The 25000-nt window shown below is 51.8% G+C and overlaps 3 protein-coding genes across 18 annotated transcripts in view; 2 read left to right on the top strand and 1 right to left on the bottom strand.

The window, feature by feature from the left end:
• The window catches only part of LOC116097013 (F-box only protein 44), a 9502-nt gene extending 108 nt beyond the window's left edge, over nucleotides 1–9394 (top strand). The window contains exons 1-6 of one of the 9 annotated variants that reach the window (XM_031379453.1): nucleotides 1–39; nucleotides 1317–1506; nucleotides 3199–3296; nucleotides 3416–3511; nucleotides 3621–3756; nucleotides 8513–9394. The exon at nucleotides 1–39 is cut by the window's left edge and continues 108 nt beyond it. In XM_031379453.1, coding sequence (XP_031235313.1) covers nucleotides 16–39; nucleotides 1317–1506; nucleotides 3199–3296; nucleotides 3416–3511; nucleotides 3621–3756; nucleotides 8513–8688 — 720 coding nt within the window. In that variant the 5' untranslated portion in view covers nucleotides 1–15 and the 3' untranslated portion in view covers nucleotides 8689–9394. Of the gene's footprint in view, nucleotides 339–486; nucleotides 546–1219; nucleotides 1507–3198; nucleotides 3326–3415; nucleotides 3512–3620; nucleotides 3757–8512 lie in introns of those variants that run through there. The other 8 variants (XM_031379447.1, XM_031379450.1, XM_031379451.1 and 5 more) reach the window with 8 other exon arrangements.
• Nucleotides 9395–10174: 780 nt separating this feature from the next.
• Fbxo6 (F-box protein 6) lies at nucleotides 10175–16446 on the top strand. 6 transcript variants are annotated; one of them, XM_031379440.1, is made up of 7 exons: nucleotides 10491–10691; nucleotides 12353–12404; nucleotides 12526–12813; nucleotides 14771–14897; nucleotides 15268–15363; nucleotides 15827–15962; nucleotides 16092–16446. In XM_031379440.1, the coding sequence occupies exons 3-7, from the start codon at nucleotides 12555–12557 to the stop codon at nucleotides 16263–16265; spliced, it is 792 nt and encodes a 263-aa protein (XP_031235300.1). In that variant the 5' UTR covers nucleotides 10491–10691; nucleotides 12353–12404; nucleotides 12526–12554; the 3' UTR covers nucleotides 16266–16446. The 6 variants fall into 6 exon arrangements, with proteins under 6 accessions (XP_031235297.1, XP_031235296.1, XP_031235298.1 ...); XM_031379437.1 differs by lacking the exons at nucleotides 10491–10691; nucleotides 12353–12404 and adding an exon at nucleotides 10175–10299; XM_031379436.1 differs by lacking the exons at nucleotides 10491–10691; nucleotides 12353–12404 and adding an exon at nucleotides 10309–10413.
• A 92-nt stretch (nucleotides 16447–16538) lies between these two features.
• Mad2l2 (mitotic arrest deficient 2 like 2) overlaps nucleotides 16539–25000 on the bottom strand; it is a 12683-nt gene continuing 4221 nt past the window's right edge. For 2 of the 3 annotated variants that reach the window (XM_031379442.1, XM_031379443.1), the window contains exons 2-10: nucleotides 21555–21731; nucleotides 20745–20794; nucleotides 20548–20666; nucleotides 19014–19085; nucleotides 18474–18574; nucleotides 17781–17875; nucleotides 17490–17563; nucleotides 17067–17159; nucleotides 16539–16895 (exon numbers count right to left, since the gene is read on the bottom strand). In XM_031379442.1, coding sequence (XP_031235302.1) covers nucleotides 16854–16895; nucleotides 17067–17159; nucleotides 17490–17563; nucleotides 17781–17875; nucleotides 18474–18574; nucleotides 19014–19085; nucleotides 20548–20666; nucleotides 20745–20784 — 636 coding nt within the window. In that variant the 5' untranslated portion in view covers nucleotides 20785–20794; nucleotides 21555–21731 and the 3' untranslated portion in view covers nucleotides 16539–16853. Of the gene's footprint in view, nucleotides 16896–17066; nucleotides 17160–17489; nucleotides 17564–17780; nucleotides 17876–18473; nucleotides 18575–19013; nucleotides 19086–20547; nucleotides 20667–20744; nucleotides 20795–21554; nucleotides 21732–22879; nucleotides 22945–25000 lie in introns of those variants that run through there. The other variant, XM_031379444.1, reaches the window with a different exon arrangement.

The raw sequence follows: 25000 nt of genomic DNA, 5'->3' as shown, positions 1-25000 counted from the left end.
CCTCCATTGGTCCGTATGGCTCACCCCCAAGAACCAAGGGTATGGCGCAGCGCGGCCAAACTTGGGTGACAAGGAGAATGGGGAGGGAGAGCGGCCAGTGTTGTGGGATGGGGTTGGGGCGGGGTCTGGTGAGTAGTAGGCGGGCTGTGGTGTTGTCTTGGGTGCTGTTCTCCAAAGCGCAACCCCCGCTAAGAGCGGGTGACAGAAGGAGGGGAGCAGTGAGCGCCCAGGCAGGGAGACGTTTGGCAAGTAGTAGGCAGGTCTGCATTCCGGGGCACGCAGGCTCTGGCTGAACAGCCCCACGGCCTGGCAGGATCGCTCAGCGCGGCGGATCGCAGGTGACTGCGGGAAGTGGAGCGCCCAGCGCGGGGACAGAGACGCAGTGGGCAGAGACCTAGCGGGGAGGAGGGGCGCGCGCTCTGCGATCCTGAGGGCCTAGTGCCTTAGGGCCCAGGCCTCAGGCTTTGCCCCGCACTGTACTGTGGGGCTTCGAAGAACTGGGCTATGGACGCCATCGGTGCTCAGAGATACGAATCTGGTCTCGAGTAAGGTAGCCCGTTGTAGGGCCACGCATAAATGGAAGACTGAAGGGGCCCTGGGCGGGGATGCGGGAGGGAGAGAGGAAGGCTCTTTTCCACTCATACATCTTTCCTCAGGCTCAGGTAAACGGGTCATATTCTCTGAGATCTTGAGAACGTCACTGAGCCTTTTGTACTCCCTGACCGGTCCTGAGGGCCAGTGATAACCCCCGATCATCATCTCTGCCCCTTTCCCCGTGTGGGGGATGGGAGGAAATGAAGAGTGGCAAGCTGGAGTGCTCACAAGGCTTCCCATTGTTACCCTCCTCTTAAAAGACTGCTGGCCTATTGAAAATGGCTGGCTCTACATTCAGGGAGAGCTGGGGCTGCCTCCCCTCCTCGCCTGTTTGTGTGACCTTGGGAAGCGTCCTTAGAGGCCATTCTTAGATGCCCGGGTTGGGGGAAATCAGATCTCATCATTTATTAAGCAACGCCCCAACTCAGGCACCTTGAGCTGCTGCTGACCCTGAAGGGACGTACCATTCCAGGTCCTGTTTACAGTGGAAACTGAAGGTCAGACCAGCACAGTGACTGGAGAAAGTCAGTGGCCGCTGAGTTGGGAATCTCTATCCCTGGGTGCTGGGATTGCCACTTGCCAGGGACAAGGCTGGCTGTATAGCCCAGCTCTCCAATACCCACAGGAGCAGGCTAGGAGAGGCCACCATGGCAGTAGGCAACATCAACGAGCTGCCAGAGAACATTCTGCTGGAACTGTTCACCCATGTCCCCGCCCGCCAGCTGCTGCTGCGCTGCCGGCCAGTCTGCAGCCTCTGGAGGGACCTCATTGACCTGGTGACACTCTGGAAGCGCAAGTGCCTTCAAGAGGGCTTCATCGGTGAGGACTGGGACCAGCCTGTGGCTGACTGGAAGATTTTCTACTTCCTGCGCAGCCTCCAGAGGAACCTCCTTCACAACCCTTGTGCTGAAGGTGGGTGCGGGAAGTATGCCGCCACAGAACACAGGCTCTGTTAGGTGACCACACCGTGTGTCCTAAACACTGGCTGCAAGCCCTTTAGCTATCTTATGGCTTTTATTCCTTTCACAATAATTCTTAGATGCAGGTACTACTGACACACCCATTTTTCAAATGGGTAGACTGAGGTCAAGATACACACACACACACACAGAGATAGGGAGTTCAAGGCCATTTGTTAGAGGCTAGCCTGGGCTACATGAGACTCTATCTCAAAGCAAACCAATTACCTCTCAGTTGGTAATGATGTTAATACCTGTAATCCCTCCACTCAGGAGACTGAGGCAGGAGGATCATGAGTTTGAGGCTAGCTTCTCCTAAAATCTTTCCTAGGAAAAGAAATGAGGCCTCACAGACCTCCCAGGTTAGACCTACAGACTGTTCCAGAAGGGGCCTTGCCTGTGGATGAAGGAGTGGTGGACTCCTCTGAGTTCTGGTTCAAGAACAGAGTCATCTGGGTCCCCTCCGGCCCAGGCTGTGCTGTAGCCTGAACATGAGTACAGTATAGAAAAGACCATGTTTTCTGTTACATGGTCAAACATCAAGGAAAGTGGCGAGGGTGTTAGTCCAGGCAGTCCAGAGCCTCCAGCTGCCTGTCTGTGTCCTTTGACCCCGCCCCAGCCCCGCCCCCAGCCATGCAGTTAGACAATGCTGTACAGACTATATCCCAAACAGGACCAGCCGATTGAGAAGACTTTCGTGGTCTAATTTGCTTTCTTTGGTAAGCGAGACGACACAGGGTCTCTCTAGTATTACAATAAAGGTAGCCCTGGCTGCCCTGGAACTCACTATGTAGACGAAGCTGACCTTGAACTTGTAGAGACCCACTTGTCTCTGCCTCCCAAGTACCGGGATTAAGGAGCGCACCATCATGACCAACTGAGTTTTAAGTTTTTAAAGGATTATAAAACTAGAAAAATGTGTGGCCCCCAAACGTAAGATAGTATGGCACTCTGCACAAAGCTTCCCAGAGCCTTTTCTTTCCACATGTATTTGTGTGTTAGGTTGTGTGGTGGGGGAGCTGTGCATGCTACTGCACACATGTGGACGTCCGGGGACAACTTGTGAGAGTCAGGTTTCTCCTTCCACCATGCGGGATCCTCAGATACTCACCTCAGGTCATCAGGCTGGGGGACAAGGGCCTCTACCTGTGAGGCATTTGCTGGCCTTGCTTTTGTTTTGGAGACAGAGTCTTGCTATCTTGCCCTGTCTGACTGTCACGGTACTCACTATGTGGCCCAGACTGACCTTGAACTCACAGCAATTCTCCTGCCTCAGCCTGCTGGGACGGCAGGTGTATGCAACCACAATTTAACCTCTATGCTTGACGGTAGCTGGCCAAGGGACCAGAGCTCAGAGAAGGAAAGTAACATGTCTATAACCACACAGCCCATTACTACTGGAGTTGAATGAGATTCAAATCTCTCTTCCAGAACACTCTCCATTAGAGAGGGAGTCCGGTCATCCAGGATTCTCAATGAGAGTGTCTTACCTACACTCAAGGCACACAGAAAGCATCCAGTGTGCTACCTGCAACACAAGGGCTAGAGGGCAGCCTGCAGGTCCCAGCTCTGAGCAGGAGGAAGGGATGGTTGGCAAAGGTGTCCTGAGAGGCCTCCTGCATGGTAGACTCTGCTCTCCCCACAGAGGGATTTGAGTTCTGGAGCCTGGATGTGAACGGAGGAGATGAATGGAAGGTGGAGGATCTCTCCAAAGACCAGCGGAAGGAATTCCCCAATGACCAGGTCAAGAAATACTTCGTGACTTCCTATTAGTAAGATCTAGGGCCTTGGGGTGGGGGGAGCCCACATCTCAACATCTGGGTCCAGTGCTGAACTCCAGCCCCTCCTCCCCCCTCCCCCAGCACCTGCCTCAAGTCCCAGGTGGTGGACCTCAAGGCCGAAGGGTACTGGGAGGAGCTGATGGACACCACCCGGCCGGACATCGAGGTCAAGGACTGGTGAGTGCTGGGGCGAGGGTGTGGGGGGGGCCTGCCGCCCAGGCGCCCCACCCCTGCCCTGCCCCCCATCTCCCAGGTCTTCATGGGTCCTCCCTTCTCCTATCTGCAGGTTTGCAGCCAGGCCGGACTGCGGGTCCAAGTACCAGCTGTGCGTCCAACTCCTGTCGTCAGCCCACGCACCACTGGGAACCTTCCAGCCGGACCCACTGATGATTCAGCAGAAAAGCGATGCCAAGTGGAGAGAGGTATGTGGGCAAGGACCCCACAGGGACCTGTGCTCAACCCAAACTCTGCCATCTCTCACCTGAGCCTCACTTGCTGTAGTAGAAGAATAGGAGTAAGCTTACAACTTAAGACATCAGAGGCGGGAGACAGAGAGAGCCCCAATCCAAAAACAATTTCCAGAAAGGATGTCTCCATGGTGCACTGATTGCCTAGCATATACAAAGTCCTGCAGCTCCATCCCCAGTACTAAAAAGTAAGTACACCGTTGGGCCTAAAGACATGCCCTCAGTAGTTCACAACAGTTGTACCCTTGCAGAGGAGCCAGGTGCAAATCCTGTCACCCACATGGTGGCTCACAACCACCTGTAACTCCAGTTCCAAGGGATTCAAATCCTCTTTTCAGTCCTTTGCCGGTACCAAGCACATGGATAGCGCAAAATATTCATACACATATAATAAAATAGAAGTATGCAACCAGAAGTGCCCAGTGTTGGGAAGATAAAGCAGCAATGGGCAACCTAGGGAAACCCTGTCTCCAAATTAGAAACAGTGAAAAGGAAGGCTGAAGATAGCATTCAGTGGCAGAGCCCCTGCCTAGCATGTGCTGGCTCAACTCTAGTATCACAGAGAAATAAAATAAAAACCTTCAAGGGCACCTGGGTAGTGGTGGCGCATACCTTTGATCCCAGCACTAAGGAAGCAGAGGCAGGTAGATCTCCAAGTTCAAGGCCAGTCTGGTCACTGGCAAGTTCTAGGACAGCTGGGGCTACACAGAGAAATTCTCTCTCAAAAAAACTAAAACTTTAATTAAAATAAATGGTCAGGGCCAAGTGGTGGTTCATGCCTCTAATCCCAACACTTAAGAAGTAGATGCAATGAAATGTAGATAAATAAAATATCCAATGAAAAAAAGTATGGGGGTCTGGAGAGATGGTTCAGAGATTAAGAGCACTGAGCGCTCTTCCAGAGGTCCTGAGTTCAATTCCCAGCAACCACATGGTGGCTCACAACCATCTGTAATGGGATCCGATGTTTTCTTCTGGCCTGTCTAAAGATAACGACAGCATATCATATACATAAAATAAATAAGTATATCTTTTAAAAAAAGTAAATGCATGAGGATTAGGAGGCCCTCTATAGCAACTTCCAGAACAGAGTGTACTACCTACAGCCCTGTCTGAGGAAGAAAGAAAAAAAGGAAGACAGAGAGAAAATATTCAACACGTGTGACTGTTACTAACAACTAATATCTATCATTTCTACAGAGCCCCCAACTTGTTTTTATGATTTATTTATTTGTATTTTATGTGTATGGGTGGTTTGCCTGCATGTATGTGGACCAAGGAGACCAGAAGACGGTGTCAAATCTCATGAAATTGGAGTTCCAGAAGGTTATGAGTTGCTATGTAGGGGCTGGGAATTGAACTCTGATCCTCTGCAAGAGTAACCAGTGCACTTAACCACTGAGTCATCACTCCAGAGCTTCCCTGTTCAACTTAAACTGTACTTTACAATGGGAATGTGATGCACTGGGAGTCTAGGGACATCTGGACTTACCAGCCTTCTACTTAGAATATTTGGGGGAGCGGGGAGGTTATTTGTTTCTTTGTTTGTTTTTGAGACAAGGTTTCTCTGTGTAGCCCTTGCTGTCCTGGAACTCAGCTCTGTAGATCAGGCTGGCCTCGAACTCAGAACTCAGAGATCCACTTGCCTCTGCCTCCTGAGTGCTGGGATTAAAGGCGGTGCCACCACCCAGCAGGATGTTTTTCTAATGGGTGGTGGGTTTATCAAATCTTTAATTTAGCTGGATTTCAGCATGTGGTGGGTCTGTCTGGTCCTGCCCACCATCAGTTGAGAAGCAACTGTGTTATCTACACCATAGTCACCCTTGTTGCCTTTCTTTTATTTATTTACTTGGTAGGATTAGATACTGAGCCTAAGACCTCAGGACACAAGCTAGGCAAGTGCTTTACCACTGAAGCCAGATACAGAGCCTGTTGTGGAGACTCAAGCCTGCAATACTACTACCACTTAAGAGTCTGGGGCAGGGACATCACTGTACATTCCAAATCAGTTTGAAGTCTGGTTTGTTCGATTGTTTGGTTTGGTTTGGCTTTTGTTTTGTTTTGTTTTGTTTTTTGCTTTGGGGGTTTTTGTTTTTTGGGTTTTTTGTTTTGTTTTGTTTTGTTTCAAGGCAGGGTTTCTCTATGTAGCCTTAGCTGTCCTAGATCTATAAAGACCAGTTTAGCCTAAGACTCCAAAGATCTGCCTGTCTCTGCCTCCCGAGTGCTAGAGTATCACCCCCATAGGAACAGACTGAAGTTTTGTTGTTGTTTTGAGGTAGGGTGTCTTTGTGTAGTCCTAGCTGCTGTGGAACTCGCTATATAAGCCAGGCTGACCTAGAACTCACAGAGATCCTCCTGCCTCTTCCTCCTGGGTGCTGGGATTAAAGGTGTGTGTCACCACACCTGGCCAGTTTGAGTTTTGTAGTGAATCCCAGGCCTATGTAGGCTACAGAGTCCTGGTGTAGAAAATAAATATGTGGGGCTGGAGAGATGGTTCAGCAGATAAGAGCACTGACTTCTCTTTCAGAGGTCCTGAGTTCAATTCCCAGAAACTACATGGTGGCTCACAACCATCCTTAATGGGATCTGATGCCCTCTTTTAGTGTGTCTGAAGAAAGTGATAGTGTACTCACGTACATAAAATAAATTTTAAATAAATATGCAAACAAATAAATAAAACATTTGAGCCAGGCAACTCCAACTCCTGGGCCACCTTCTGGAAGAAGTGGGTACTGCACTCACATGCATAAACAAACGTGCACACAGCTCCAAACTTCCCACAACAGGATGTAATGGCTATTCCTGGTTGCCAGCTTGACTATATCCAGAATGAACTACAATCCAGAATTGGAGGGCTCACCTGTGATCCAGTTCTTGAGGCTGGAAGACACAAGTTTCTGACCTGGATCATGGCATGAAGACCTTGAGGCATAGTGGCCAAGAAAAGCTTAGGCTCAAGGGAGGTAACACATGTCTTTAATCCCTGGAGACTGAGGATTGGAGATCTCTGAGTTCAAAGTCAGCCTGGGACAAGCAAGTCCCAGATCAAGGAATGGTGGCACACACCTTTAATCTGGGACCTGCTGGAGACCTATATAAGGACATTGGGAGAAGGAAGGCTCGCTCTTCTTCGCCTGCTTGCCTTGTGGGACTGAGCAACTGCTAGAGATCTTTGGACTTCCATTCACAGCTGCTGCTAACCATTGTTGGGAGTTGAACTACAAGACTGTAAGTCATCATCAACAAATTTCTCTTACTATATAGAGACTAGCATAAGTTCTGTGACCCTAGAGAACCCTGACTAATGCGCAGGACTAACCTCTCAGCTTTGCAGCTGCTGTGGGAAAGTGGCTTCAGACAAGTGAGCCAGCTCTGTTGCAGCAAAACTATATCAACTGCCCCAGGGCGAGGTGAATCTAGGCTGAGTGTTGCCACCAGCAGCTACTCAAACCCGGTTTCTGAGAGAAAGGCAGAAGCCTGGAAATTTGGGGGGATTGGATGGAGAGAGAAATAATGAGACTGAATCAAAATGATTCTGATCAAGGTCCTATGTGTATTTTAGAATCTGAGAAGTATATAGTCAGGGAAAAACCCATCCCCCAGTAAGCCAGGATCTTGTGGCCAAATTAGCATCTTGCTGTTCTGTCTGGAAGGCAGTTGAAGCAGCTCAGCAGGGCATGCTCCTAGCAGGAACTTCGAGAGAGTCAGAGAAGAGGCAGAACAAAAGGGCTTTGTTTATCTCAGGAACTCCACCCAAGTGGGCTAGCTGCTTTGGGGCAAGGAAGAGGTCTGGTCCACCCAGCCTGAGGCTGGGGGATGTCACAGCTGAGCAGTGTGGTTCTTTTTTAATTAGTTTATTTTTTATTTTTGTGCTTCGATTTTCTGAGACAGGGTCTCATGTAGCCCAGGCTGGTCCCCGCCTCTCTAGCAGAGGACACCTGGAGTTCACGCTCCTCCTGCCTCTAACCCCCACCACGCCTGGTTATGTGGCGCTTAGGACTGAACACAGGGCTGTGTTTATGTTACTCTACAGGGCAAATATTCCACTCAACTACAGCTCTTTTGTTGTTTTCTGACAGGGTCCCTCTAAGGTAATATGTAGCCAGGGATGACCTTGAACTTCTGACCCTCTGGTCTTCACCTCTTGAATGCTAGAATTAAAGGTGTGTACCATCATGGTACTGGGGTTGAAACCTAGGGCATCCAGCTACACAAGTACTTTTGATTAACTCCCCCCCCCCCCAGCTCTGTTCTGCTGTTCTTCTCACAAAAGATGTATTTTTGTTTTGTTTTGTTTTTTGTTTGTTTGTTTTTTCGAGACAGGGTTTCTCTGTGTAGCCCTGGCTGTCCTGGAACTCACTCTGTAGACCAGGCTGGCCTCGAACTCAGAAATCTGCCTGCCTCTGCCTCCCAAGTGCTGGGATTAAAGGCCTGCGCCACCACTGCCCGGCCGAAAGATGTATTTTTATTTTACGTGTATAAGTGTTTTTTCCTGTGTGCCTAGAAGGCCAGAAGAGGGCTTCAGCTCTCCTAGAACTGGAATTACAGATGGTTGTAAACTGCCCTGCAGGTGCTGGGAATGGAACCCTAGTTCTCTACAAGAGCAGTCAATGCTCCTAGAGATAGAGTCATCCAGTCCTCCTGGCTTTGTTTTTGGAGACAGGTCTTACTTATTAGACCTGACTGCTCCCTCTGTCTGCCCCTGCCTCAGGTTTCGCACACATTCTCCAACTATCCGCCCGGCGTCCGCTACATCTGGTTTCAGCACGGAGGCGTGGACACTCACTACTGGGCCGGCTGGTACGGCCCAAGAGTCACCAACAGCAGCATTATCATCGGGCCCCCGCTGCCCTGATGCCTTCTGAGCCCCAATCCTCAGAGCCCTAATTAGTAAACAGTCAGAAAGGGCCAAGCTTGTGAAGGGGAGGTGGAAGTCAGTCATTCCCAGACCATGCTGTTAGTCTTTGCCCCCCGCTGCCTCTGTGTGGAGCTTCTAATGTCTGGACTCCCCTCCTCTCCAGCCCTCCAGCACAGCTGCTCCTCTAAGGGTGCAGTGCCTGAGGTTAGGCAAATACAAGAGGTTTCCGTGCTTGCCTAACCTGTTTCTACTCCTAACCTCTCCCTGTTCTTAAGGGCCCTTAGAGAGGGGACAGACAACACATCTGAAGGTTTGGGGACGGCCTGCCTTTAACGATGCAGATGTCATAAGGCAGACCTGGGATGGAAGGCTCTGCTGGCCAGGCCCAAGTCTGGTTGTCAGCTGCTTTAAGCTCTGTACTTTGGCTTTAAAGTCAGGCCTGGTACCAGATAGGTCAGATCAGACTGTCCTTGTCATCAGCAAAGCCCCAAAGCCGAGGTGGGTACCAATTGAGTGCAGGATTCCTCAGAGGACTCCTGGATGACAGAGAGGCAGGATGCACCGGGATCTTGAGAGCTGGGATGGGGAAACAGTAGAAGGACCTGGCCAAGTTCTCTGTGGCTTGGAGATGTTCCAGCCCCATCTGGGAGAGCATCAATTCACACACTACCCCTTGATCCCAGCAATGTTCCATCCCTCCTGTTACAGAGCCAAATAAAGTGTTTCCAGCCTCCATGTGCCCTGTGGCTTTTGGAGGGGAGGGTTGGTTCATGGACAATCCTGCCTGGCCCTAGAGAGGCAGAAGTGTGGTTGCTGCTCATGCTATAAAGAGGGATTGAGCATCTCAGGAGTGTGGCCATGGCCAGCTTAAGGGGCAGAGTCCTCAGCGATCCAGCCCTCTTGCCCTGGAGTGCAAGCCAAGGAGGCCATGCCAGGCTCCACTGTCTCCTTGCCTAGAACCTTACTGATCTTTTTGGTTGATCCCAGCATGCAACAGGTACTCAATGCTTGTCAAAGTTAATTATCTCACTCAAAAATAAAACAGACAGGTAAGCTAGGATGAGCCAGAGTTCACAGCCACCTGCCTTGACCACAATTACTAAAACTAAACTCCCCTTGAGCTGTCCTCCGATTGCACTTGATAAATATTTTGAGTTAATAAATTAATTTTCACTAGGACCAGAAAAGGTTTTTCTCCTTAGAGAAACCCAGAAAGAGGTTGGGCACCAGGTATTTAATCCCAGCACTCTGGAGGCAGAGGCTGGTGGATCTCTGTGTGTTCAAGGCCAGCCTGGTCTACCGAGTGAGCTCCTGGATAAATAGAAAGACTTAGTCTCAAACCAAACCAAACAAACCCAAAAACCAACTAACCAAACAAAAAGCCAGAGGTACAACTCTGCCCCTCCGGGTGGGTGAGGCAGATCGAGTCGCGTGTCTGGTGGGGACTAGATTCTAGGTAGCGCTTCCTTGGCTGGCGGAGGAAGCAGGCCCGAGGTGGGGGCCGGCTGCTGAACCGCTTGTCGCCTGGAGGGGGAGACGGAAGCCCAGGAAAGCCGGCCTGTGGAGCAGCAGCCGGGCGAGCGGGGATTCTAGGGCTGGGAGCTCTCCATCTTCGCACTGACGCGGAAGGCCGCTGGTCGGTGCGTGACGCCAGTGGGAGGACTGGCAGGACGGGGCGGGGCGAGGCGACAGAGGACCGCGTCGCCAAGGTCCAGGCCCAAGGCCCTGGAGAGCTGAGGCCCCCCGGTGCCCAGGTCGCGGCCGCTGGGGCAGCGGGGACCGCGGGTGGCCGGCGGTAGGGTGGGGCTGGGAGCGGGGCGCAGGTCACTCGCTCGTGGGGAGGCTCGGGCGGGGTGCGGCAGGTGCTCTCGAGTCCGGCGCCGAGACTCGGGGGCGCCGGGCCTGCTGTAGGTGCGCGAGGGTCCCGGACGGTGGCGACACCGGCTTCTCCTTGGGACACGGGGCTTCAGGCGCTAGGGTAGGACGTCCGCTCGGGACCCGGCCGCAGCCTGGTGTGGATTTTACCCCCAAGGTACACCAGGGGCACTGTAGTCTTCCTTGCAAGGTGGCTTGTTTGTGGGGGAGAGTGTCACTGGAGAGGAATGCCATCAGGGCCACGGCAGGAGGAGATCCCCACTCGGGACGCAGTGACTCACCGGTGTAGGCAGCCTTTAGGAGTCGCCGACGTGTTTTTAATGCGCACCGTGTAAGACTGCTGGTGGTTGTTTCTGAGGATGGAACCCAGGGCTTCCCAAGTGCTAGATAAGCATGCTACTAACCCGCAGCACCCTCCGCCCCCTTGAGTGGGAGAAATTCCTGTTCCTGTCTCTCTGCTGCCGCTGCCTCGAAGTACACAGCGCCTGCTAAATCAGTCATTACCAGCCCTGTTTACTTTTACTTTTGTGTTTTGAGACGGGCTAAATGATTAGGCTGGGCCAAAAGGTCCAAACTTTCTACCATGTATCTGGAACTGCGAGGGTGTGCCTCCACCTATCAGGGGTTTTTGGGGTTTTGTTTTTTTATTATTATTTTGTATTTTGACACACGACGTTTAAAAACCTGTAAGCATTTGGAAGACCCTGCCCTCCCTAGCTAATTAAACAGTTCCTCTGTGATCCCTCCTCTCCCCCCACCCCCCTCAGGCCAAGGAGGCCCGAGTGTATCCGCCCTCCTGTGTTCTGAGTCAGGAGCTCACGCCTAACACCAGCTTCCGGGAAAGCCTCCGAAAATTCAGAAAGTGGGTGGAAAAGAGTTTCACCCAGGCTTAGGCAGGTGTGCTCATTTGAGTGACAACATAGTGTCCCACCTCACACCTGAGGCTAGTCCCCGGGGTAATAGAGCTTGCAGACAACCAGACACGCCTATTCTGCGCCCCACCCCCACCCCAAGGCAACCTCTCCGCTCAGTGAGGTGAGCCTTGAGAGGACGTTTTTACTGCGATGACTAGCCTCGAGAACTTAGAAACAGCACAGTGACCCCGACTCTTTCCAGGGCAAGGGGCCAACTGGCTCCAAAACAAAGCGTTTGGGAGTGAGGGGTGGATCTTGAGACAAGAGTTTCCTGGTCTCGAAAAACCAAAAAAAAAAAAAAAAGAAAAAGAAAAACCAAAACCAACCAACCAACCAAGCGAACAAACAAAAAAGAAACCAAAACAAAAGAAAACAAACCAAAACCTTGATCCTCTTTTCCCCCACCTCCCTAAGCTGGATTATAAGCAATGGGCCGCCACACTCGGCTTCTAAACAATTATTTTTCAGTGTGTGTGTGTGGGGGGGGGGTCGTCTTTAAAAACCTCTTGTCATTCTGTGGTTGCTCTGTTTTATTTGTTTTTCTTTTCGGAGAGGCAGTGGTCTTGCTCTGTTGCCCAGACTGGCCTAGAACTTCTGGGCTCGAGCAAGCCTCCATCCTTGCTTTTCTGAGAAGCTGAGCCTTCAGGCAGTTACTGTGTCACCCACCTCTACCCTAAGGGTTTTAACTAAAAGTCCTGGAACACAGGTTAGAGGATACACGAGGCCTTAAGTTCTATCGCTAGCACTGCAAAGAATTTTTAAAAGTTTAAGTTTGTTCTTGCGGTTTTTGAAAACCAACCTGGGCTGACCTGACCTAGTAGCCCAAGCCATCCTTTAGGCTCCCTAGTGCTTGGAGCCCAAGCTGCCAAGTCCCGCACATTGTTTACATTACTCCTTTCCAAAGGCACATAGAACAGCCCCTGAGGATTACAAGGACCACACTCCACCCCCACCCTGTAAGTGCTTCCCGGCAGGGTTTCCGGTCAGGGGTGGACCCGCGATCCAGAACCTGGCGGGAGGGGAGGAGTCTGCCGTTTCAAATGCTCTGCTCACGGTCTTTCCCCCTACCACTCCCAGGCCCGGGAACGTAGCTCTCCATTGCCACCATGGTCAACATCAACGAGCTGCCTGAGAACATTCTCCTGGAACTGTTCACCCATGTCCCCGCCGGACAGCTGCTGCGCAACTGCCGCCTGGTCTGCAGCCTCTGGAGAGACCTCATTGATGTGGTGACCCTATGGAAGCGCAAGAGCCTCCGAGAGGGATTCCTCACCAAAGACCGGAACGAGCCCGTGCAAGACTGGAAGATCTTCTATATCCTGTGCAGCCTGCAGAGGAACCTCCTTCGGAACCCGTGTGCTGAAGGTGGGCTGGGGCGAGCCCTGAGAGCCTGTTCTCTACTTCCCTGAACCTCAGGGCCTTGATGCTTGCTTGTCCCCCGTATCCCTAACAGTCCTACACACTTTGGTTCCTTGTTCTTTGGGTCTCGGACCTGCCTAGAGTCTTCATCTATTACATTGTTTTATACGCATGTTTGGGGGATGGGGACGGACACATGCCACAGTGTGCATGCCGAGAGAGAACAGGTTTCTGGAGTTGGTTCTCTCCTTATGTTATGTGGATCCCGGGGATCCAACGCAGGTTGTCCGGCTTGACGGCAAGTACCTTACCCGCAGAGCCATCTTCACCCACTGGGTTGCCACCTGATTGATGACAGTTTCTCCTTAGTCACCAACTCCGCATGGCTCTGGGACACTTTTCAGAACCTTTGTCCTTTTCCTACAGTGTAAAGGTCTAATGGACTCTGTATATCACCTATCACCGGGCAGGGCACCTGTCCCCTGTGGCTCCTCTCAGGCTTCCTGCTGTCTGTCCAGGGCTTTACAGATGTGGCAGCTCAGCCTCCTGGTACGGAGGAAGGATTGCGAGCATAACAGTCTTGGCTTGAAGCTGGGTTTTCCCATAATCCTCTTGTCTTTGTTGGGCTTTTTCTCTCTTGTTTAGTAAGTATGTTCCATTCACCACAGTGGCCATTAGGAAGTCCTGTCTGAGCCTGGCATAGCAACTCAGCCTTTAATCCCAGCACTCGGGAGGCAGAGGCAGGTGTATCTCTGAGTTCAAGGCCAGCCTGGTCTACAGAGTGGGTTCTAGAACACCCATAATGAGGGACTGACTAAAAACAAAACAACAAAACAAAACAACAAAACAAAACAAAGAGCCTTGTCTTCACTTTAGACATCTGCCATCTTTTCCCTCTCCTGATTGTGATTCTGGAATACAGACAAGCAGTAAGTGGCCTTCTCTGCAGCAGAGCACTTGGGGCCCTGAAGCCCTGACTTGGCTTAGCACCTAGAACGGTCATCCACAGAGGGCCGCCCTGCCAAGGCTCAGGCCAGTCAGAGGGCCTACAGGGAGCGCCTCAGATACTTGATCTCCGTACCTGCCCTAGATTCCACTCGGAAGCTGCCCAGCCACGCCGCCAGCTCATCTCAGGACATTTTTACAGAGCTACCTTGCAGCTCTGACTTTGGCCAGCCTAGCCTTGCTCAAATCTCTCATGGCTTTTAGCTCATGCTAGCCCAGCTCTGGGATTTCTTATATTCCTTTGGTTCTCTACTGGGGAGCTTCCCAGAACACATGAAAATGGTGTGGGCTCTTGCGGGGCAGACAGTGAGTGGACTGGCAGAGTTCTGGTGATGGTTCTGGGCCATCATAAAATAATACTGGAGTCTTCCTAGTTCTGCTATGCTCGATCTGAAGGGGGTGAACCCCTGGATCTGACCCTGTTCCTGTAGGTCGTCCCTCATACCACAGGACTCCTGCAGCCACCAGCCCAGGGGACTCCAATGTGCCCTCTTGGCATTTGCCCAGCAAAAGGGCATCTGATCTTGTGGGAACAGTGGGTTCGTTAGGCCCCTAGAATCTGGGTCACATTAACCAGGGCCTCTCCTCCCCCAAACCTGGAAAAGCCAGCGGCCACGTTAGGAAGAATTCCCAGAGCTATATGGTCTGCTCTATCACAGGCCTTCATGACCACATGCTCTAAGGACTGAAACACGTTTGTAGGGGCCCCATGGCAGTATGAGACCATGCTCTTGGACCGGTTGGGTGCTAAACTTGGCTCCCTAATAGACTACAGGAGCAAGCTGATTAACCCTTTGGTATCCACAAACCTGGAAATCTGAGCCCAGATAAGCCCTAGCCAAAAACACCTCACCACCCCTAAAGTCTCCCAGGACCTCAAATTTTCAAGTGTATACTTCGGGGCTGCAGTTGCTGGCAGAGTGCAAGGGGGTCTCACCTGTGCTTCCGCTTTCCCCAGAGAACCTGAGATCATGGCGGATAGACTCCAACCAGGGGGACGAGTGGAAGGTGGAGAACCTCCCTGGGGACCATGGCACAAGCTTTCCTGACACCAGGGTCAGGAAGTATTTTGTCACCTCTTATGGGTAAGCGATGACTGGGAGTGGGGGTCTGGGGGAGCCTGTGCTTGAGGACAGAAAGGCTGGGAAACTCTACCAACTGGTATGATAAATGGGGGCCTCTGGAAGCTCAAGGAGGGGGGTTCCCAAACAGTTGTCCAGGAGCAACTTGGATTTCAAGTGATAGGAGCAAGAGCCAGCAACACTCCATAATGTCCCATGGCACCAAATACTCCCTAGGAAAAAGCAAATCTAACTCCCCATTTCCCTCAGATAGACCCAAGGAACTCCAGGCACACTCTGTCTTGGAAGTCATCTGGGTCCCTTGAATCATTTGCCTGGCAAGGAAGGGCTCTGTTTAGCATGCTGGCAACACAAGCCTGTCCTATGCCCCCAGGATGTGCCTCAAATCCCAGATGGTGGACCTCAAAGCCGAGGGCTACTGGGAGGAGCTGATGGACACCTTTCGGCCCGACATTGTGGTCAAGGACTGGTAAGTGGTCTGTGTCCCACAGGGAGGGTTCACTCTCCCCCACAGTGAGGCAAGGGACACCCTATGAGTCACAGGTCAACTCCAGCACCCCTCCTCCACCTTGTTCCCCTATCAGCCCTCGCACTCTAAGAGTTCCTGCTTCCTGACACAGGACTTTAGCTATGCTTGTAGATGGACAATGAGGCCTCCCAATGCACAAGCTGCCCTGGGTGCAAACTCATGCCTTCTTATGTGGTGCCTCCCATACCACTTGAATTTATCTCTATGAGGATGGGGCCCAGGACTGGAATTGGGCTAAGTGTACTCTCACCCCACCCTAAGGCCCTTCCCTAAGTTCACCCTCTGGGCACACAGTCACTAGCACAGTCCTCATCCAATGTACCATGTGATGACAGGCTTGGACAGTGTCTTTGTAGGAAGCCATTGTGGTTTTCAAGCTCACAGCCTTCTCTGTCCTCCCTAGGTTTGCCCCTAGAGCAGACTGTGGCTGCACCTATCACCTCCGAGTACAGCTGACCTCTGCCGACTACATGGTCTTAGCCTCTTTTGAGCCTCCACCTGTGACCATCGAACAGTGGAATGATGCCAAGTGGCAAGAGGTGAGACCCTGCCTGCCTGTCCCTCCACTCGAACCCGGGCGGGGTCCTGAGGAACGAGGGGCAGATGCTCTGCAGTATCAGGTGTCCTCCCATGGCCAGTCTCAATGTCTCCTCTTCTCTCCTCTCCAGATCTCCCACACCTTCTCTGATTACCCTCCAGGCGTCCGTCACATCCTTTTTCAACATGGGGGCCAGGACACTCAGTTCTGGAAAGGCTGGTACGGCCCCCGTGTCACCAACAGCAGCATCATTATCAGCCACAGGACAGCCAAGAACCCTGCCCCTGTCAGAACTGTACCATAAGACATGGTAGCAATAGGAGGAAGACAGCCTGCTTTGGGTACCTCATGGCTAAGAGCTAAGAGGGCAGTCAGGTCCCCCGTCCCATGAGCACCTGCCCTATACAACCTTGGCCAAGCCCATCAACTCAGTAGTCACACGCACAGTTCTAACATTTTTGTTGTAATAAATGTTTTCAGTAATCCAGCTTGGTTTGGGGCTTACAGATGGGGTTGCTGGCACTCTGATGAGAAGCAGCCCCTTCTCATGGCAGCTTTGATATACTTGTTCATTCCGTTTGGTTAATGACAATGCAGTCAGCCCTTGGGGCCACTTTATTAACAATGACACACGGCACAGTATTTCAGATGGACAGTGTTAGCCAGCTGAGCCCAGGAGGCTGCTGAGAAATGGCGTCTGTCTGTCCTGGCATCCTTCCCTGGGCTCCTGGGAAGGCTGCCTCACAAAGGCAAGCAGGGCTGAGCAGCCTGACCAGAGGGGCAGCCACATGTCAAGGCAATAAGAGCACTTGGAGTCTGGGGCCCTGCAACACCGCCCTGGGCTGCGGGGCCCCAGAGTGGGGCAGCTGGGCAGCTGGTGGCAGGCACGCCCTCAGCTGTTTTTATGAGCTCGCTCTTCAACGTAGAGCTGCATCTAGTAGAGAAGTGGCTTTGGTCAGACCATGAGGTGCCTGCTGGGAAGACTCAAAGGGGAGAAAGCTGGAGGCCCAGCTCACCCCCAACCCCAAGGCGGCAAATTCTAGCCTGGAAGTAGCTCTGGGCCCTGCCTCCTAAACAAGGCTTTCTCTGTCCCCTCACAGCTCACCTTTAAAATGTCCGACGTCATGGTTTTTAGAGGTATCAACCGGGGGTCATGCATGTGGACATCCTGCTCGTCTGCCAGGATCCATGGGAAGTCCTAGGTGAGGGTTAGAAGGGGCCACACCTCAGTCTGCTGACCCCCCCTCCAGGGCCCATACTCCACTGGGGCTAGTGTGGAGAGCTGGAACAGGAGCAATTTTTAGGTCCAGAGTGGCTGTAAAATGATTCTGAAACCGGAGGATTCTTTCAGAGAAGCCAGGGAGAACACCTGGCTGCACTGTGGTTCTTCTCACCCTTGGATACACACAATGCGGTCAGGTGGTCATGCACAGGGGAGCCCACTTGATGCCAGGCAGTGCAGTAAACAGTGCCAGCCACAGGCAGCACCTTGAAATCATACCCCTCCCCTCCAGACACACACACACACCTTGATGACCTGGATCTTCTCCATATTTCGAGTTGCAGCTTCTCTTGTGTGCACAAGGACTGTAAATGTGCAGCCTGCAGAGGGAACAAGTGCAAGGTGAAGGCTGAGCAGCCTCTGATCCCACTGGACGAGGCTGCTTCCCGCCTCCCTCACCGGCTGGGCAGCACCACCCACAGGACAGAAAGTGTGACCAAACGCAGAGAAAGAGCCAGCCAATGGGTGCCTGAACAGCTATGAAAAAGACAGCATGCTATGGTCACAAGGCAACAGCAGGGGACTGGGGCATCTCACCTGGAGGGTTGTGATCCAGGACAGCATCACACACACTAATCTTAAGGATGAAGGCTCTAAGCAGCTGCTCCACATGAGACAGGAGGGAGTCTGAACTGGGAATGGGAGAAGAGGTTGCCCATCTACCTACCGTGCTCCTCCACAAACTGGGACAAACCCCTTTGGTACTGAAGAGAGCCAGTCTAGCCCCCCACCCCCACCCCCAGAATGGAGGCAGAGTCCAAAGGACCCTTTAGGCAGCTCTGATATTCAGCTAGCTAGAGGACATGCAGGGTTATGTCTCAAGTCTGCATACCTCCAAGACAGCCAGGGGAAGAGCTGAGCCCTGATTCTAGTGCCCTTACCTCGGCACAGAGAGCACATAGCCGAGTGGCTACAAGAGATGTCATGGTAACCAGTCAACTTGGTCAGCATCCTGGGTTCTGCAACCACTGGGTGATGCCAAATCAGCTCAAATCTCTGGACCTTGGTTTTTCTATCCACACAGTAACATTAGGGACTACCATTCACCACCTTCTGGGGTGACAGGGGCGACTGTTGCTTCTGTACAATTCACAAAGTTCTGTGGCCAGTGTGCCTCAGATGTTAACAGTCTATATTGCTATTTCAGGGTCTTTACTGAGGTAACGTAGAGCTGGTAGACGCAGCCCCGTGAGAGACTGCAGCAACCAGCCGAGGGGGGTGACAGCTTACTTGATGGACAGCAAGGGTGGCTGAGTGATCTCAAAGACAAACTTCTCCACTGGGCGGTGTTCCTTATCCAAAATCACCACCACCACCTTCTCCACATCGTTCTGTAAGCAAAGGAACCCCCGATCCAGAGCTATGCAGAAGGCCCAAGGACAGCTGGGACGGGGCACTGGCTGAGGCTACCTAGGAGCCCAGCAACTGAGGAGTGCAATCTGGCTCCCAATTCACAAATGGTGCAAGCCAGGAAGAGATGTCTGGCTCCCATCGAGGTTCCCCAGTAAGTCTTGTACCAGGACAAGTTAATAGGAAAAAAACCCCAAGGGTCCCAGTCCAGCAGGGATAGGACAGGCCCCACCCAGATCTGGCCCAACTGATATATCCCAGATATGACATACATGCCCTGGGACCTATTGCTACCTGGGGTGCTCTTCAGACTGAGGCTTCTGGCTGTTGAAAGACATGAGCACTTCCCACAGAGTCAGCCCAGAAGCAAGGAGGAAAGATTGGGTGTGGAATGTCCCTTAGGACCAGGGGCCCCCTCACCTTCTCCAGGAGTGGTTTGACGCAGTGAAGTGTATCCTGGATGTACTGGTTCAGCTCTGGGTGACAGGACATCTGCACATAACCCCACAAGGCTGTTAAAGTCCAAGGCATGAACAGGAGAAACACCAGTAACCCACATGCATACTTCTTTGGACAAAGAAGAGCCATTCCTAGGTCTCCCTGCCTGAGGGACCCAACCTTAATCCCTGGAGACAAGCACTCTGTCTGGCCAAGTGCGGTGGCACACACCTTTAATCTCAGTGCTCAGGAGGCAGAGGCAGGCGGATCTCTTAAGTTGAAGAAGCTGTGTAGCCACAGGCAAAAGATTTAGCATCTCTGAGCTGCTAATGCACAGAAGTTGCTCAGTAGCTCTTTTAGTCCCTCTGACCCCCTTACAGTGGGAAGGGCACTTGAGAGGAAGACAGTGTGGCTACTGTTTGACCAAAGTTAAAACTAGGAGCCAGGCATGGCGGTCGTCAATCCCAGCGTTTGGGAGGCAGGCAGATCTCTGAGTTTAAGGTTAGCCTGGTTTACATAGAGTTCAAGACAGCCAGAGCCATACTGAGAAATCCTGTCTTGGAAAATAAAACCAAATGCAGGAAGCTTGGCCATGTTCTCCAGTAATCTTAGTACTTGGATGTGGATAAAGGAGGATCAGGAGTTCAAGGCCAGCCCCAGCTTCCTAACAACTGTGAGCCCAGGCTAGGCTACATGAGGTCTGAATTTCTTAAATAAAATACAAAATAAAACAGGGGCTGGAGAGATAGCTCAGGAACTAAGAGCAGTGGCCACCGGACCTTCAGAGTCAGATCCCATCTTCCAAATGCCAAGGGTCCCCATGCCTTCTTCCAGCCTCACATAGACACATAACCCCAACACACAGACACAATCGTGCACATACACACATAATTAATATAAACCTTAAAAAGTAAAAAGGTAGGTATGGTGGCTCACACCTTTGTTCCCAGCACTCCACTCGAGAGACAGAGACAGGAGAATTTCTATGAGTTTCAGGCTAGCCTGGCCTACATACATAGTGGGGAATCCATACCAGCCAAGACTAAACAATGAGACCTATCTCAAGTAATAAATTTTTGTTTTGTTTTGTTTTCGAGACAGGGTTTCTCTGTGTAGCCCTGGCTGTCCTGGAACTCAACTTTGTAGATCCGCCTGCCTCTGCCTCCCAAGTGCTGGGATTAAAGGCGTGTGCCATCACCGCCCCGCTATTTTTTTTTTTTTTAAATCGTTAGAGTTTAGGGAGAATGAGGAGAGATAAGAAGGCGAAAAAAGGTGCTGGATACTAGGAATCCTCTCTATCCGAGCCTCAGAAACCCCTTTAAAATGCAAGCTTGAAACAGCTCTCATCCAGGGCCCCAACCATCTAACCCTGAGAATTCCATCTGTGTTCAGGATGGGAAGGGCTGGGCCCTGAGTGAGAGGCAGGAGGCTGTCCGCTATCAGCTGCTGTTCAGCAGTGAGGAAGCTTGTAGGTAGAATAAAGGTTTTTAAATGCAGACGGGCACGGGGGGCTCACCTGAACCGGCACGTTGTACTTCTTGCGCTTCTGGAAGATGCCCACCGGGTAGACCTCGCGCACGTAGAGGATCAGGTGCACGGCCACCTCCAGGAACTCGGAGAGCACGTCCGCCACCACTGTGGAGGGGACACAGCTGATAAGCAGGACTCCAACCACGACCGCACTCCCTCCCCCCAGCAGGCCCAGATCCCTACCTTGGCCAAAGTTGAGGTCTTGGCGCGTGAGGGTGGTCATCCTTGGCCGCCTGGGGGAGGGCGTGGAGGGTGTCCGGAGGGACTCACAGCACCCGGCCCCGCACGCGGGAAAAGCAGCCCGGTCGGGGAAGCCCCACCCCCTGAGCGGCCGGATCCCTCTCGGCGGAAATCCCGCCCTCTCTGCGCTCCTCCCCGATTCGCCGGCTCCCGCTTCTACCGCAGGTTCGAATCTATGACCGGGCTACAGGAGCCACCTTCTGAGACCCCTCACACTACTCCATAATCCCCTGGCCTCTGTAACCAGCGCGGTGCTCCGGCGGATCCCAGCACAACCATAAGCCACGCCTACCCCCGAAGCTGTCCAATCCGGAACTCGCCCTGCTGGGGGAGGCGGGGCAGCTTCGGGGGTGGGGCTTAGGGGCGGAGCCCCGCCTGAGCGACAGAAATCGCCAACGAGCGAGCTAAGCCACCTCTGGACTTCAGGTGGGAGCGATAAAGAGATTTCCGTGGCCTCTGAACACGATCGCTGTGTTTTCTCCTCCCGGGAATTTCTTTTTAGTAGTTGCCAGTGAGAACAAGCTGCAAGCACAGCTGGTACCCAAGGGAGGGCAGCGACATCTGCTGCTAGTCCAGAGTCACCGTCCCCGGACTCTAGCTTGCCCAACCGAAAGCGAATCCGCAGGCTTGGGGGCGGGGACTGGGAAGGGTGGGAAGCACCCGAGACGCTCCACCCCCACGGAACCCAAGTGCATCGGGGCTTGACCTCCCTAGAGGATGAAGGGTCCCAGGGTTTCTTCACAATACACTGACCTTTGGAAGCTGCCGCCGGTAGGCGCTGGGCTGGGTGTCCGTGAGTGGACTCAATAAATCTTCAATATACGTGTGGGTTCCTGGCTGTGTTTTACTCTGCCGACGAGCCTCATGAAGACTTGTCTGTGTTTTGAACAAGCGGAGGGGGCGGGTAGCAGTGCTTCTCCAGGGTCCTTCCTGCAGAGGTACGGACTCAATTCCAGAGGAGCCGAAAGAGCCTTAGATCATTTTAATAGTACGAGAATTATATCCATTAGATGGAACCCTTTTATGTTACAAACCCTGAATTCTACTTATTTAATGTGCGTAGGTGTTTTGTCTGCATGTAAGTCTGGGCAGTGCGTGACTGCTTGGTGCAGGTGAAAGCCAAAAGAGGGCGTCAGATCTCCTGAAACTAGGGTTACAGATGATTGTGAACCACTATATAGATGCTGCAAATTGAAACCACCATCAACACCCAGTATCCTACCTCCCACCCCCAACGCCCCACCCCCTTGCCCTGTCCTCTGGAAAAGCAGCCAGTGGTCTTAACCACTAAACCATCTCTCCACTTCCACAAACTCTGATTTATATTAATTCCTTCATTAGCCCTAGGAACTAAGTATTGCCTTTATAGCCCAACTTTATAGATGTACAATAGGCTCAGGAATGTTGCTTCTTCACCAAAGCGTCACGCATAAAATATGTTCTGACACTAGGTGAGGATTCAGCTTAGCTCACACCCTTCTATTTAAATGAAAGAAAATCTGAGGTTAGAGAAGTGGCCTGGAGTTAGCAGTGGCATGGCAGGCCTAGAAGCCAAGAGAATTTAAAGAAGCGGTTCAGTGTGTAGGCCTCGACCCCTTTGGGGGTCAAACGACTCTTTCCCGGGGGTGGCATATCAGATATTCTGCATATCAGATATTTACATTACAACTCCTAACTGTCAAGAAATTACAGTTACAAAGTAGCAAGGAAAATAATTTTATGATTGGGAGTCACCACATGAGGAACTGTGTTGAAGGGTCACAGCATTAGGGAGGTTGAGAACCACTGACTTAGACTCTGGCCTCCAGGGATGTAAAAGTTATCTTGTCCTGTCTCTATAGCAAATGTTGCTTTAAAGCTCATCCCTGCAAGGTGGCGGCGTGCGCCCCCGCCCACCCAGAAGCTGTCAATTCCATATTCACATCCTTCTCCTGGGAAGGGATACAGAGCAGGCCAGAGGGAGGATTAGCCTGGAATGTGAGTGAGCAAAGCAGTTCTCAAAATGCAGACCTGGAAAGTCCTCATCTCAGCCCCCAGGGACCCTATTAAACCCTGGCTGTCCAGCTGCTCTGACTTACCTGACCAGGGCAGGCTAGCAGCGGGGCTCTGCTCTTTAACAAGCTCCCTAGGGAACTTGTGTGCCCAAGAAAACGTGGGAGCTGCCAGAGGAGTTCGCCTGCGTTCTGTAACATGCCCACGCGTACATGCCCACGCGTAACCCGGTAGAATGCCGGTTTGGCTTAGGAATTGATACAGCTGTCAGTGGACACAGACAGCAATCCAAGACTCGGGGACCCTGCCCACATTACACCGCGTTCAACAGAGCCCTTTCTACTCAGAGCTGGGTCGGCAGCTCGCTGCCTTGTAGACCTTAGGGCAGTGAGATTTCATCACGGTGAGGTGGGGAACGCACAAGTCCTTTATCCACCCCCCCTACCCCCCCCCCCCGCTTCTGAACAGCATCTTCATTACTGATGCAGGGGTGGAGGTGAGGGGGGATCCCTCGGGGATGGAACAAGGGCACGGGGGCGGGGGTCTACAGTGCCTGGGTTTTCATGTTAGCTACATCAGCGTGATGGATGGCTGGAAGACAGAGATTGCATTATGAGGCGACTTATTGTTTCTTGAATCCCCATTTGGTGAGAGACTCTTTTTCAATGTTATTTGCATGTTTTCACCATAGAGACAATATGTAATGCGGGGCTGGGAAGGAAAGTCACATGTTAAGGTGAAAAGAAAGTGTGTAGGCACGTGTTTGCCAACTAGAGCAGGTCCTTGGGGGCCAGCAATAGGGGTAGAGGGGAAATCGCTCCCCAGAGATCCAGACACAGACACAGAGAGGGCAAACTATAAAAAAACCTGGAAACCCCCCCGCCCCCGCCCCCGGCAAGGACTAAGCCTCCATTGACGTGCTAAAGGGTTCTCAGGGGTGAGCTGAACAAACACACCAGCGAACTGGATGAAATACCTGTCAACAAAGTATGCAGATCTGTGAGATGCTTCTCTAGCCCATGTCCTGTCCATAGAGAGGATCACAAAAGCATCCCCTGGGCGGGCGAGATGGATCAGAGGGCCAAAGGGGCTTACTGCCAAGGCTGACAACCTTGAGCTCAATCCCCAGGACCCACAGGGTGGAAGAAGAAAACCGGCTCCTGCAAGTGCACACATGCTACCTGCCCCCCCTCAATCAACCAATCAATGTAAAATAAATAAATTTAATTAATTAATAAAGAATCGGCATGTTTCCTATCTGTCTCCAGTTTCCAGGACAATGAGCACATGGGGACAGAGGAGGAAGGAGCCAGCCACAGGAAGCCTGGTGTCCGTCCTAGTACACCCTGAAGCTCCACCCAGCTGCTTGGCCTGCTCCCAGAGAAGGAACCTGTTCTGTCTGGTTCATTTTGGGGGGCTTAACACCCCACCCAATGCCTGGCCAGCTCCGGTTCTCACAGAACATGTGTTACGTGAATGAAGGAAAGGAAGGTGGAATAAAAGTGTCCAAAATTAATTAATAATTAAGATAGAATTCTGTTTTAGATCTATTTTTTTATTTTATGTGTATGAATGTTTTGCCTGCCTGTGTGTGTGTGTGTGTGTGTGTGTGTGTGTGTGCGTATATGAGTATGTGTGTGTCACACATGTGTCTGGTACCTGCAGAGGTCCGAAGTTGCTATCAGATAACCTGGAATTGGAGCCATCATATATGGGTGCTTAGAATCAAACTTAGGAATTCTGTAAGAACAACAAAGCCTAATCCACTGAACTATCTTTCCAACACAAAACAAAATAAAATTCTATACTACTGCGTGAGTAAGATGCAAACATACAGCATTTGTATTAGTCAGTTAGTGGCCATATGACCATGGTATTAAGATTCACATGGGACTGACTGATGATCCTGACAACATGAGTAAAACCCCCAGGACCCTCAGGACCCACATGAGGAAAGAAGAGAACCAATGCCAGGCAGTGGTGGCACACGCCTTTAATCACAGCACTGAGGCAGAGGCAGGCAGATTTCTGAGTTCAAGGCCAGCCTGGTCTACAGAGTGAGTTCCAGGATAGCCAAAGCTATACAGAGAAACCCTGTCTCAAAAAAACATAAATAAATAAATAAATAAATAAATAAATAAATAAATAAAAGCTGGGTGGTGGTGGTGCATGCCTTTAATCCCAGCACTTGGGAGGCAGAAGCAGGT

Source organism: Mastomys coucha, unplaced genomic scaffold (assembly GCF_008632895.1).
Source record: "Mastomys coucha isolate ucsf_1 unplaced genomic scaffold, UCSF_Mcou_1 pScaffold18, whole genome shotgun sequence".
Lineage (NCBI taxonomy): Eukaryota > Metazoa > Chordata > Mammalia > Rodentia > Muridae > Mastomys > Mastomys coucha.
This window is presented reverse-complemented; position numbering and strand designations above follow the sequence as displayed.